The sequence below is a fragment of the Pelophylax lessonae genome, assembly GCF_965119305.1.
Source record: "Pelophylax lessonae genome assembly, chromosome: 5".
Classification (NCBI taxonomy): Eukaryota; Metazoa; Chordata; class Amphibia; order Anura; family Ranidae; genus Pelophylax; species Pelophylax lessonae.
The window spans coordinates 278,386,620-278,400,964 of NC_138772.1; the positions used below are offsets into that span (position 1 = coordinate 278,386,620).

Here is a 14,345-nt window from a genome sequence, read left to right on the forward strand (position 1 = left end):
GCAATAACATTCTTTTTAACCACTTACCGCATATATATACGTCGACAGACTTTGCGGGGTTATACCGGGATGATGCCTCTAGCTAGAGGCACCATTCCGGTACTGTGGTTTAGAGTCGATGGTTGGCTTTCCATCGGTAATGACCGATGCGGCTCGGGAGCCGCTCGATCGTTACCCGGGTGAGCGGGAGGGGACGTCCCCCCTACCTCCCGCTGCCTTCCGTGACTTTGCCCGGGCCTCCCGTCCCACCGGGAGACCCGAGCACCCAGCCGGCACGTCCGCTGGCTGGATGGAGTCCCGATCTAAGCCGGAAGCAGCTTCGATCGGGTCTCCGATGACGTAACCCGGAGGCGGCATCCATACTGCAAAAGGCGGCAGATTTAAAAAACGACTGTATACAAAAATGCCGTTTTCGGAAGTCGAGCCGCAAATTAAATCACTGTTCAAACCACACATGTGAGGTATCACCGCGATCGCCAGAAAAAAAAAGAGCTACACTAACTCTAAACTGGTAACTGTTAACATTTTTTAAAGTGTCGCCTATTGAGATTTCTATTGACCGTAGTTTGTTGCCATTCCACGGGTGTGCGCAATTTTAAACCATAACATGTTGGGTATCTATTTACTCGGTGTGACATCATCTTTCACAATATACAAAAAAAATGGGCTAACTTTACTGTTTAGTATTTTTTAAATGCAGTGAAATGTGATTTTTCGTAATTTTTCCCAAAAAATGGCGTTTTAAAGACCGCTGCACAAATACCACGTGACAAAAAATATTGCAATGACCGACATTTTATTCTCCAGAGTCTTTGCTAAAAAAAAATATATATATATATATATATATATATATATATGTTTGGGGGTTCCAAGTAGTTTTCTAGGAAAAAATACTGATTTTAACTTGTAAACAAAAAGTGTCCAAAATTGGCCCGGGGCCTAAGTGGTTAACCACCTGTGGTTTATTACCGCTTTAAAAAACAATTCTTTGTATTAGAACCCCCAAGTGTGCATACTATTAAAGAGGAAACACCTACACTCAATATCACCACTTATCCAATGTGAGGCTCTTTATTAATTAAACTTTACTGAAGCCATTGGATTAGCTTGGTGGCCAGACTATGAAGTTTTCAGAAGGTGATGTCAACAATGGCATCCTGCATATTTTTCTACGTACATTTTAAATGAGTATTTAACTCCAAATCCATTATACAGTCTCTATATACAGGTTAGCAGTAGAATCATCGGTACAGGATAAATATCACACTCAAACAAAAGGTTCATTAGAATTTTATTTTAAAAATAGAATCTTACATTGTAAATGTTAATGTAAAAAAAACTACAATTTCATGAAACTTAAATATGGTATACATTCTGAGAAAAGATACATATTTTGACATGTATCTCAAATCCTACATGTAAGATTTTAAAGGGTGAGCTTAGCAAGTCTACAAGGGTTACAACATAAACCTTGGGGTACCCTCCAGCTGCCTACCCAAAGCAGCTAAAAGCCTGAACATCCATCTTCAGACCAAGATCTATGCATAATCAGACTGAATCAGAAAATAGTTCTCTGAGAAAATCTTCAACAAATTTAAAGAATCCAGCAGCATTTTTACAATAAAACACTTTAGTTCAAAACTTTCAAGGTGCAGGTTGTAATTGTGGATAAAGTGTGCGGTTTTATTCCTTATTGTGAATAGGACATAATGCCAGCCCTTCGCTTGAGCTGATCAGTGCTTTAGACCACAGAACATTGCCCTGATACAGGTAAATGGGTACAGTACAATTGGGAAAAAGCAACCCAGCAAAGATGAGAAAATGTTGACAGCAATATCTTAACACAGCAAATTTAAAAGGATGAGAATTGCATTTTGTTTCTGCATATTACACATATACAAACCATAGCAGCATCTTTGGGTTAAGGTTTCCATTAAGACATTCACAACAGTTTCTGACAATGCTTAAAACCATGTGATTGGTGAGTAGAATAAAATGCAAACATTCACATTTAATAAAGACATTACAACCTGACATTGCAAATTTGTATAAAGTACAATGGTACCAATAAAGGAGCAATACACACAAAAAATAGACTTCACACTGAGTTCAGTAATCTGATTCTGCTTCCACAGAGGTGTTTAAAGAAACTGCTTGTGTCCAACTTATGGCCCTTCCATTGTGCACAATGCTTTACTTGCTTTCCAAAAACGTTAGATTAGCTACATGGTGCTCCAAAGACTTCACGCCAAAAGCTTCTACTGATTTCCCTTCTAGACCATCTTCATTAGCAATATTCTGGAGCCGGTTTTCTCTCCATGTTGGAGTGGATCGATTGCATCCATTGCTTGCTTTACACTGCAAGATTAAATCTGGTTAACTGGAAGTATTTGCATTTAGAACGATGGAATTTCTGTGGTGCTTTCCAAATTTTATTAATAAACATAAGGTTATATAACATTTCATTTTAACTGACCAGTCTAATACCAATAACCAGTCACTGTTTCGGGAATTAGAGCCCCATTATATGAATATTTTAAAACCATTTTGACCCAAGTTTCTGAAAAAGAAACGACTTGTTAGGACACAGTTTATTAAAGTGGAGCTCAACCCAAAAAGGGAAAAGTTCTGCTTGTTTGCATCCTCCTGGCACTTTTTTGGGGGGGGGGGGGGGGAACGGAAACCTGGTTGTGACAGGTACCCGTTCCCACCTCTGGGTCGCGGCGATCTACGTGGACTTTCAGGCCCTCCTCCTTCCCCTTGCAGCCTTCTGGAACACGTCATAGCTCCCAGAAGACTGCGGACTATACAAAATGCGCAGTGCGGCTCACGCATTCGCAGTAGGAAACCGGCTGTGAAGCCAGAAAGCTTTACTGCCGGTTTCCCTTACTTAACATGCCAGCGTCTGCACCCGAAGCCCATTGAAGAATTGGCTCAGGTGTGGACCGCTGGCTCCTTGGACAGGTAATTGTCCTTATATTAAAAGTCAGCAGCTACAAGTATTTGTAGCTGCTGACTTTTTTTTTGGGGGGGGGGGGGGGGGGACTGGAGCTCCTCTTAGCATTAAACAGATCCTGTCTAATTTTTTTTATTTTTAAGGCTGGTTACGGTTAAGCCAATATACTACTTACACAATTCTGCTCTTTCTCTCCTTTTGCACAAAATTGTACAATTTTCCTACTCAGTTTCCTGTAGATTTACCTTCAACTACATAGTGTAAGGGCCTGTCTGACTGCATAGGAATTAAACAAGTTTAGATCTGACCTCATATGGTTTTGGGGGGTACAAGTGCCCTGTAAGCAAGTGGCTAATCAACTTTTTCCCATTTAGGGAAAGGTTGGTCGTTTTATTTTAAAGACCCCCCCAAGTTATAGTCACATTACCAGTGATCAAGTAGCGCGCCTTCCTCCACTGCAGCGGTCACTGTAACGCACTCTGTCGCTTGTTTAGGAAGCAAGGGTAGTGGTAGGTATGCTAGTCAGTGGGAGATCCATAATCAAGTAGTAAAACAAAATCTCCTGCGCTCGAGTGCTGTCTGATGGAGTAAAAAGAGGTGCACTACAAACTCAGGTGTAGAAAGAGCTATTGGTCTTGCTGTCCCCTTCAGGATCAAGGGTATCCAGAACCAACTGGTAGAAAAGACAAAAAAGAAAAAGGAGGGGCGCACCGACCTAGTGCATTACCATAAAACCATTTATTTAAAATATTAAAAAGTGCTGCAGCACTTTTTCTGGCTCTGAGGAAGGGGGTTCGCCCCTGAAACACGTCAGCCTAGCCACAGCAGCCCCATGCGACCATCTGCATGTCCATTCGTCACATTTGGGACCTGGCTACCTTGGAGAGTGCATATGCTATGTTGATGTGTGTTGTATCACACCAGTCTTGTGAGTACTTTGTACACTTTTTAATAATTTTAAATAAATGGTTTTATGGTAATGCACTAGGTCAGAGATCCATAATCCCCATATCTGTAAGCACCAGGTTTTTGGTCTGGTGGCAGCAGAGGCAAAAACAGCATGGGATCAATGGTAATGTGAGCATTCCTGGGATGGGTGGGACCTATAGAAACACACCCTTTTTTTTCCCAAAGGGGCAAATAGACAGGATCTCTTTAAGTTAACATTGGAGCATAATTTTAACTTAAAAGGGAGAAGAGCAGCCGAATCATCTCTTCTACGGACTCCACCGGCACTGTCTATTCCTCCTCTTCTCTATCTACCCCAATAGAAAAGCACATGCTATGGGGTCAAATGTGCCGGCTCATCCTGAACCAGGCTGTGCGTTTCTATAGACACACACAGCAAGGCTCGGCCCCATTCCCCCCTCACATGATTTGACTAACAGCAGGAGCCAATGGCTCCCACTGTTTCCGAGTCTCCTGTGGGAAGCGAGAAAAGGGAGAAGAGCTTCTGCAAAAGGAACCAGGCCAGATCAAGATTGAGCTCAAGTATTTAAAGGAGGGTTGGGGGGGAGCAACTTTTTAACCCTAAAAGCAGAGACTGCATTAAGAAAAAAATGTTTTTGCTCTTATAACACCAAAAGAGTTAGTTTCACCTCATTCTGTTACCCCGAACCAATATCAAGTACAGTCCTAAAATTACAGGTTGACAGTAGTTTTCTCTCCCAACATTTTGAAAGTTTAGTGCAGTTTCTAACTTCTTGTGTCACTAACACTTATGTAACTGAAAATGCAAAAACACTATTCAGATGTGTACAGTCAGAAAGGAAACTCACCTTCCGTAGCAATTTGCAGCAGATTGGAAGAACTTGGGATAATATCATCATGACTGCTTTAGATTTGTGAATACATGTGTCAACCTGCAAATATTTAAAACATAACACACCGTGTTGCTTTACAAATATGTATGACATTATCTTGAAACTATACTTTTAACTATATCCATGCAAACCCTTTTTCTTTGTATCTACTAATGCTGCAGGCATATCTGGGTAGCTCTATTTTTATGAAACTAAGCTACTACCATGTTGGCCTTGCTATAATGTGGATATTGTAGAGAAACTCAAACAAATTCTGCATCACTGGTTTTCAGCACACACATATCTAGTTCATAATGCTCAATTCCTCAAGTGTTAGTCTTCCCAAATAACATAGAATTATGTTTGCCAATGCTTTATAGTGTGTGTGTGTGTGTTACAGCAATGCAATTATCTGCCTCTGCAATTCTTTTGGAAGGTTAAAGTGTTTGTTACACCAACATTTAATATTCCAGATATGTGCCTGCTGTACTATGTACTTGTATGAGAAAGTCTCCTTGTATTGCTCTCTTTGTATTGCTTCCTCTGTGTGAAATACCTGTTATTCCTGCCAGTCCCTCAGCTTTCCTATTAAAAACTGACAACACCAAGCAGGGGAACACAGTTCTGTAGCTGTGCTGGGAGGAACTCAGCCTGCTCTCCTCCAAATATCAGACTTGTCCTGACACACACCCCCTGCACAACCATTTACTGGGAATACCGGTGTGCTGTTGCTTTGCCTCCCCTAGCTCTTATGCAGCTGAGAACAGAGGGAATGTGATCACTTATAAAAAAGGGGAAAAAAAGTTATTTATGTTGTTTTTTGTTTATATCTATACACAAATGTGTTGCCTTTAATTTCTTTTTTTTTTAAACGGAATAGGTTGTTTTACAAAGTGAGGGTTTACAATCACTTTAAGTACCTTGGAGAAGGTAGCAGTTTTACCCTGCACTGGAGTCCTTGCAGTGATTTGAAGCTGCTGGCTTAGCGGAACAAGCTTCTCAATTTCCAGGAGGAGTAAAGGTTTGTCATCATCTTCAAGCTTGGATAAAAAAAAAATAGCAAAGATAAGAAAACATTACCACTGTCTCAGAAATGTTTGCACAAATTAACACCTGCTAAGAGATAAATACGTGAACAATTAAAGGATTATTATAGTAACATTTTACAAAAGAGGAGCCTTACATTATATACAGTGCCTTACAAGCAAAACACATTTGTTCCAGCTGCACTCTTACACAATACCACAAGGGACAGACAGCTTACTTTAAAGCAGGGGTACATAACCTGGGGTCCATGGATGGGTGTCAGGGGGTCCATGAGGGTCAGATAAAAAAAACACATTTACATTCACTATACAGCCCTCCCCCCATTGTCCCAATCATTGGTTTCACTTTGAAAGCAATTAAAGAAAATGCACCCTACCACAGCTTAAAGTGCTGACTGCTAAGCGTCTTTTGACTCGTTCTTCGCCCATAGTTACCATTTAAATTTGTGTCATTGTTCTCTGCCATCTTGTGCCACTCCATAATAGCATGTGTTAATTTTCATTTTCTAGTAGTAGCAGTAGTAGTAGTACTAGATCTGAGCAGAATTAGAATGTTTAACCAGCAAATGTTTTCTTTTTGCACACATGTAAAAATCTTCATTTTTGGCAAGAAAATTACTTAAACCCCCAGAATATTATACATTTTTTGAAAGCAGAGGAAAAAAGATGATAGTTGTGCAACTGTTGTATTAAATGCAAATTTTCAGGAAAAATAGAACATGAATTTTAGTGCAAACACACACAATATATAACCTATTATTTTGGTAAAATATAAATAAGTTTCTTTGCATTAAAGATTTTAATACATTTTGCTATCTTTTACACTATGCGGAGACATTTTGTTTTTTTGGATGCTTGGACTGTAGGATATTACTAAGAAAGTGGAATTGCAACCACAGCCTGGCAGTGTGAAACCCCTGGAGCCACTCAATCGATTACTCCTGTGGAGACTTATCTCCCTATCAGTCTGTTTGACTCAGCATCGTAAGGTTTGGGAGACCACGCTTTCTGGTAAGCCTACATATTTTTCGTGGTGATGGAAATCACGTTCCTGGTGATCTACTTAAAGGGGTTGTAAAGTAAGAAGGTTTTTTATCTTAATGCATTCTATGCACTAAGATAAAGTCTTCTGTGTGCAGCAGCCCCCTTCTCTATTCAGCGATGCCCACGAGTGCGTCAGCCATCTGAGACTCTGTCTCCTGATTGTCTGAGACACAGCAGCGGATCATCCAGTGGGGGTGTCGCATCTGCACTACACGCTGGACATCTACATCTCCCTTGTCCCCATCCTGCACTCAGTGGGAGCCAATCAAGAGATCAGATCTGTGGGAGCCGTTGGGAGACAAGCTGTCACTTGTAAACACAAAAGCTGGAATTCTGTGTTTACAAGTGATAGTGCTGAGCAGAAAGCAGCGGACTTGAGACAGAGGTGGTGGAACTGAGTTCCACCAAGTTTCAGCTGAAAAAAAGCCATATTATATATATTTATATTATTTAACACTGGACTGTTTGCACTGTATTATTTGGGAGTAACACCACCTCTACTTGGAGTACATGCACTTTGCACTTTTTGTCCACATGTGTGGATGTTTCTTTTCACATGTTTATTAAGCCATTTATATACAACACTTGTTTGATATATTGGTTTATATGTTATACATGTAACCTCCAATAGTACTTATGTTACATTTAGCACATTTTCTACCATGATCACATTGGTGTGGTTCCCTTCATTGAACCACTGATATTTGAGCGCAGCACTTTACCACACGTTTCCTAAAGTCTTTGTAACCTTGGGTTGCGATATGCTGCCAGCCCCTCTCTTGTATTCAGCTATAACACACTGAGTAAGTGTATGTGGAAAAAAAGCTTCTAAATACCATTTTTGCAGATACCTTCAGGCTGGTCACGTGACTCTCGGCCACTCTTGGCTCTCATCTAAGGGCTACAGCTGGAGGAGCTGAGCGGCCAGCACAGCAGTCACATGACTACCTGACACAGGATAGAGCAGATGACGGAGGCAATAAAAAAAAATGTAAGCACTATGCTACAGTTTGCACATTAAAGGGACAGGAGCATCATTTTTTTGGGGGGTAACAACCACTTTAACACAATATTTTGTCTATTGTAGTGTTTGCAGCTTTATATATATATATATATACATAAAGCTCCAATATTCCACTATTTTTAGTACATGTGCTACAAAAAAAAGTGTAATTAAAAAACAAAAAAAAAAAAAAAAAAACACTTTTCCATAAAGCGTCTGTCAATATTTAATAATAATAATAATAAAAAAAAAAAAAAAAAAACAACTGAGTGCCGGTTCACACTATAGCATGTGCAGCGATCGCATGTAATATCGGAGCGCACTGCTCCTTCATTAAATGCGATCGGATGTGCAGTGCGAATTCAGCCATACACTTTGTATGGCTAAATTCGCACTGCACCCGCACAAAAGTTGCACATGACCCTTTTTTTCAGCCGCATCAGGATCGGATCTTGTGCGAACTGTCAGATCGCACTGCGGTATGGGATCAAACTGGGGGTGTCGTTAACATTTAATTGACACCCCCTGCGTATCGCATATGGCAGTGTGAACTGCCAGATGTGCGTTTGCGATGCGGGAACAGGCTGCAAAATCGCAGCCTTCCCGCATCGCACAAGTGTGACCCGGTACTGACTGGTAAAGTGCAGGTACCTAAAGAGCCCTAAGATCCCTACACATACCTGCAACAGCTTTTTTGTCCCCCACCTAGCCCAAATTTGGGGCTGCTCTGAGCTAGGTCCCATCCACTGGTCTGTACAAGGTACTAATTCCATAGCATCTGCATCAGGACAAGATGAACACTTCTAAAATAACACTATTCTTGTAAGTGCCAAATATTTGTTAACATCTCATATATGTAGAAATCAGGGAAAATATCCCATACCCTGATCTATCCTGTATTCCTTCAGGCATACTTCATCTGTTTCGTTTAACACCATCAATCGAACTTTCAATTCAAAGAAAAGGTACACATTTACTAAGAGAATAGTTACCTGGTTTGAAAACGTATGAAGAATGGATGAAAGTTTAATACCGGCTGCTGCAAACACCTAAGAAGGAAGATAGTAATTGCTGATGTAATGAAATATGAAGAAAAACAGATGAAAAAAATATATACACACACACTTATACGCACACATTGCTGTGCAAAAGTTTTAGGCACTTGTGAAGAATATTCCGTAAAGTGAGGATGTTCTAGAAAATAATGAAATATTTTATTTTCAATGAAAAAAAATCTATAAATTGCATAAATAAAGATAAATCAAATCCATATTTGGAGTGTTCACTCTTGTGAGGAGGGAGGGGCTTACTGTGTTATGTGTGGGTCTATGGATGCACATAGCTCAAGTCAGTAGTGTGCATGCACAGGTGGGGCACATGGGTTGCTATAGAGTCACTGGGAAGGAGGAGGAGCAGACAACACTGATGGGGGACCCCCAAAGAGGAGGTAAAAGACAGCTCTGTGCAATATCATTGCATAGAGTGGGTATGCAACTTTTTTTTTACATTCTTTTAGCTTTAGTATCACTTTAAAACAACAAACATTTTGATGTTGTGACAAACATGGATGTCAGATACCTGCCCTTCTCACCAACTCGTGACATAGGACTGGCCAATCTCACACCGTGCTGTCACTTAGGTAACAATGCCACTCCAAGCTGCACCCAGTACAAAGATTTTCCAGCTCGCAGTACCACAATCTAGGTGCCAGGGTTAATTGTTTAATTAATTTAACCCAGTGACAGCCACCACCGTCTTTTACTGAAAAGTCTAAACTACAAGATTAACAATACAAATACAACAGTCACCACAGACAGATATATTCAGAGATGTATCATATACAATAGCAATATTCAAGAGACAGGAATTCTTTTAGTTTGCATTAAAAGCTTGAGACAATTTTAACACTTTTCAAAATAGGGTTTAATAAAAAAAAAAGGTCAAAGTGGTGCAAATAAAATATTTACAGAAAAAGGGTGTTACAAAGAGAGACAATTAAACAACAGAGAAGACATAAAAAAAAAGATTTGAAAATGAATACTTGCAATGTCCTGTTTCAGCAGATATGTGTCCATGAGCAAGGTGGTAAATTGGCTCTCTTAACTTGATAGGTCTTCAGTTGCTTGATGGAACATGAGACAAGGGTGTTGTCAGAGACCATCTGACCAATTAAGTGGCTTAGAAGTGGCCATGGGGTGTCACATGTTTATAACCCCGTTCCAGATACAGTTCTCCATAAGTATTTATATCTCTGAATAACTACGGTTTACGAACTGCTAATATGCATATTATTGTCCAGCATGAAATTAGCTTCGAAATGGCTACCGTTGTGTTAGGTCTCGGATGCCCAGTTTGCCTAGGGGAGGAATTGGGCCAGTTCTGCTCCCAGGACTCCTAAGTTAACGATATTTTAGCTCAAAATCGCTACAAATTAACTGAGGGAGGTAAAGATGTATATATACTTGCTGTACTGTCATGATTTTAGAAGTTATGGAATATACTGCGATGATGGATTCTACTGAGAGACATGTGTATTGTATAAAAGGTAGACGCAATGTCTTAACTCTCTTGCCAATCAAGTAGGCAAACTCAACATGAGTTATGGCCCCTGAGATGTGTATTGAGAGAATGATAAGAGATGTCTGCCATTCCAAGGGTTGTGGATTGTTTGAAGTGAAAGCAGAAGGGAGGGGGCGAGAGGAAAAGGTCAGTGTGCTTATGCCCTTCACACTACTACATAGCTGAGATGAGCTGAGACATGAACAAAATGGATATCGCATACAGCTTTTCATGAGCCCAAAGCGCACAACCATTACAGATGTCTTGACAGGAGAGGGTGAAACGGGAACCTTATCATAATCTTGTAGACATTTACAATTCTACAACTCAAAATACTTTCAAAAAATGATGTACTGGAGCTGAACAGAGGGACAGAAGCACAATTTCCTGGTTAGGGCGACAGGTCCAAACCACCCTAGAAAGAAAGGAGGCTTTAGGCCTTAACGCCTTGTCGTTGAGTAAGACCAGACAGGGTTCTTTAAAGGATAAAGTTAGTTCAAACACACTTTTCGCAGAGGTGATGGAAGCAAGAAAAACAACCTTGTCATTAAATATCACTCACTCACGGAATATCCCTGATAAGTTCAAAGGATGTTTTTTTAGAAGTGCCATAAGGAGCAAAAGTCAAACTCCACTAAGAAAGAAATGAGCACAAAGTAGGAGCAACATGGGGGAAACCTTGTACAAAAGTCACAAAGAACGAGTGGGAAGATCTCTCAATGAGCCTTCAGAGCATCCTATGCTTTCAGTGGAGGATCCAAGTACATGCAAAAAAACCTGTCCAGTTTGTTGATGAATCTGGGAGCCAGTAGGTCCACTTCCAACATCCCACGCCAGTGACACAGGTTCTGGAACTCTTCTGGATGTAGAAACTAGTCCCACATATACAGGCACTGCTAGCTGATGTAGTATGCCCACCAATTGTCCATGTCTGGGATGCAAATAGCAGACAAAGCTGGAACATTAAGTCCTGCACAGGACAGAATATTTTCTATATTTCTTACCACAAAGACTTCCGTTTCCTCCCCGACAGTCGATGAATAAAACGGTCATGGCATTGTCTGACTGGATCCTCATTAGGAGATCCTCCAGTCACGATATTGCAGAATGTTGATCGGAAACTGGGATTCTTTCAAAGTCAAAAGTCCTATGCAGTGCCAGCGTGTCTAGGACTACTTCCCCAGCCCATTAGGCTGGCATCTGTTATGATGATCTTCCAAGAGATCTGAACTTGCCCAATTCCTACCAGGCTACAGATGATCTGATCTTTGATGTAAGGGTTATCGGTTTGTCCAGAGATTGAACCAATTGGTCACAAGATAACAGGATGTTGAGTAGTAGGGGTCTGGAGTAAGGTACGCTTACCATTAGTCCTATGACTCACATGCAATAGCAGAGACATACATGGGATTTTTTTCTACTTACAGTAAAATCCATTTCTCTGAGTTCAGCGACTGACACAGCACTCCATAAATCATAACTACTGGGTTATTTTGCCTCCTCCAGGAGTAGGACTAGGCAGAACAAAAAACACCTGTCTACGCCCATGGGCCGTCCTCAGCTTGGTATATAACTCTGCTCTAGGTAATCAATTTAGTAGTAAGCAGTATTCGAAGTATCAGAACTTCATAGAGGGATGGGTGCTGTGCTGTGTCCGTCTTAAAAATCCCATTTTACCTTTCATTCATCGACGGACACAGCGCTCCATAAATCATAACTACTAGGTGTCCAAAAGCAGTGCCAAAAGGAAAATGAGGGGTGGGGAAAAAAACCCAAGGCTAAACATAAGAGCCCTTAACCAGGACACAGGAGCCTTAACCAGGTTGCAGGAGCCCTGTCTGAAAAATAAAAGTTTAAAGAAAAACACCCCTCAAGAGGGAACAGCCCTTCTTAAACAGCAGCCAGCAAAACGTTGCAGTCAAAAGAAGTATCTGCAGATGCCAAAGTATCTACTTTATAGAATTTTGTTAGGGTATGCACTGATAACCAAATGGCCGCCTTGCAAACTTTTGATATTGATGCCTGATGACGGAAGGCCCAAGAAGCACTCAGCGCCAGGGTAGAATGCGCTGTGACATGGAAACCTGACCTTTAATGGAATAGGCCTGAGTCATCCTCTGTCTGATCCATCTGGATATGGTAGCCGAAGAAGCGGCCAGCCCCGACCGTAACCATAAAAAGCGAGTCTGACCTCTGAAAGGACTCAGTAGCTGCCAGATACACCCGAATTGCATGAACCACATCAAAAGGTATGCAAAGCAAATTCCTTGGGATGAGCCGGCTTGGGACACAAGGAAGGCAACACAATGTCCTTATTTAAATGGAAGTCAGAGACAACTTTGGGCAGGAATGATGGACAGGGACGAAGAACCACTTTATCCCTATGGACCACTAAATGGGAATGTGATAGGATGCCGCCAATTCCGATACCCTGCAGGCTGAGGTAATAGTTATCAAGAATGTCACCTTCTGGGATAACGTAGGCAAGAGAATCTCCCGAATATTCTAAAATGGATTTTTCTGGAGAACTGAAAGTACTAAATTTAAATCCCATGGCGGCAAAAGAGACTGTACTGGTGGAGCCACATGTTGAACTCCCTGAATGAAGGTACAACTAAAGAGTGCGTGGCTAGGGGTCACTTAAAGAAGATTGCCAGGGCAGAGATCTGGCCCTTGATGGTACTCAAGGCAAACTTCTGAACAACACCCTGTTGAAGAAAGGTTAAGATCCGAGCCACAGAAAAGGATCAAGGATGAGCGCCAATCAACTCACACCAAGAAATATATGCTTTCCACGTACAATGGTATATCTTCCTGGAAGATGACTTCCTCGCCTTCCCCATAGTAGGGATCACTGATCCAGACATACCTCTATCCCACAGCACCTGGCTTTCAATAACGAAGCCATTAAAACCAGTGACAGGATGGTAGATCAGCCCTTGGGAAAACTTGTCTTCTCTGAGAGGAAGCCCCCAAGGGATGTTTATGGCCACCAGACTGATTGGAAGATCCTTGCAGGAGTTGCGGAAGAAGCCTGAGTCGAGGATGATACTGGCCTTACCGTGGCCCTTGGACGCCTGTGGCGTCTGCCAGAGGAACCTGTGATTTCGCCACAAACCTCGGTATCCTCCTGTGGAGCCGAACCTGCTAAAGGAGCTGCATGTAGGACTGTGCAAACAAAACTGTCTTTAAGGTGGATACCACCAGACTCAGAACCTGTTTGCAAAATGGGAGAGAGAACCATTTGTGTGACAGCAGCTGGTAAATCACTGTGGTTCCTGAAGTTTGTCCAGAGGAAGGACCACCCTGGTCAGAATTGGAATCAGACCTAAGTAAATCAATTCCCTGGACAGGGATAGGTTGGACCTTCGGTAGTTTGGACATCATCTGAACCTTTGCAGGAATTAAATCCGGACAAGGAGGTCCACAAGGCTGGAAACCAGCAAAGATGTCCCTCCACCCCAAAAATGGATGAGGGCAGACCTTCATGCTAAAGGGGTCTTATCTGCGAGTCCAGAGAAGCTAGCTCTAGGCTTACCAGACCAAGGATGCTTGGAACTTCCTGGGGAAAATTTGAAAGATCCATTTCCCTTATTCTCTGTCCCAGAAGCACAAAATAATTTTCTATGTGCTGAGGAGGGGGGGGGCCTTCGTCTGGGACAAGCCTCTTTCCCTTTCCTAGACTATGGCAGGAAGGTACTCTTCCCCCCGTGATAACCTTATTAATTCATTAATAACCAGGTGGCCCCAAACAGGCGATCGCCTTGAAAGGGCAGATCAATGAGAGCTTTCTTAGAAATAAACTGCAGCCCATGGACCAACTGGTCTGCTAAATCAACATAAGCAGCAGGAACCTGTTCACCCCCAGGCCCTGGCACAAAAGCTTGGCCCATTCAGTTAGGGTCTGAGACACCAGGGCTGAGCCAAAGACTGGC

The 14,345-nt window shown here is 41.7% G+C and overlaps 1 protein-coding gene across 1 annotated transcript in view; it reads right to left on the reverse strand.

Moving 5' to 3' along the window:
- Positions 1–1,274: 1,274 nt before the first annotated feature.
- CTNNAL1 (catenin alpha like 1) overlaps positions 1,275–14,345 on the reverse strand; it is a 474,086-nt gene continuing 461,015 nt past the window's right edge. Inside the window, exons 16-19 of the mRNA XM_082259226.1 lie at positions 8,844–8,900; positions 5,679–5,798; positions 4,735–4,818; positions 1,275–2,358 (exon numbers count right to left, since the gene is read on the reverse strand). Coding sequence (XP_082115352.1) covers positions 2,194–2,358; positions 4,735–4,818; positions 5,679–5,798; positions 8,844–8,900 — 426 coding nt within the window. The 3' untranslated portion in view covers positions 1,275–2,193. The remainder of the gene's footprint in view (positions 2,359–4,734; positions 4,819–5,678; positions 5,799–8,843; positions 8,901–14,345) is intronic.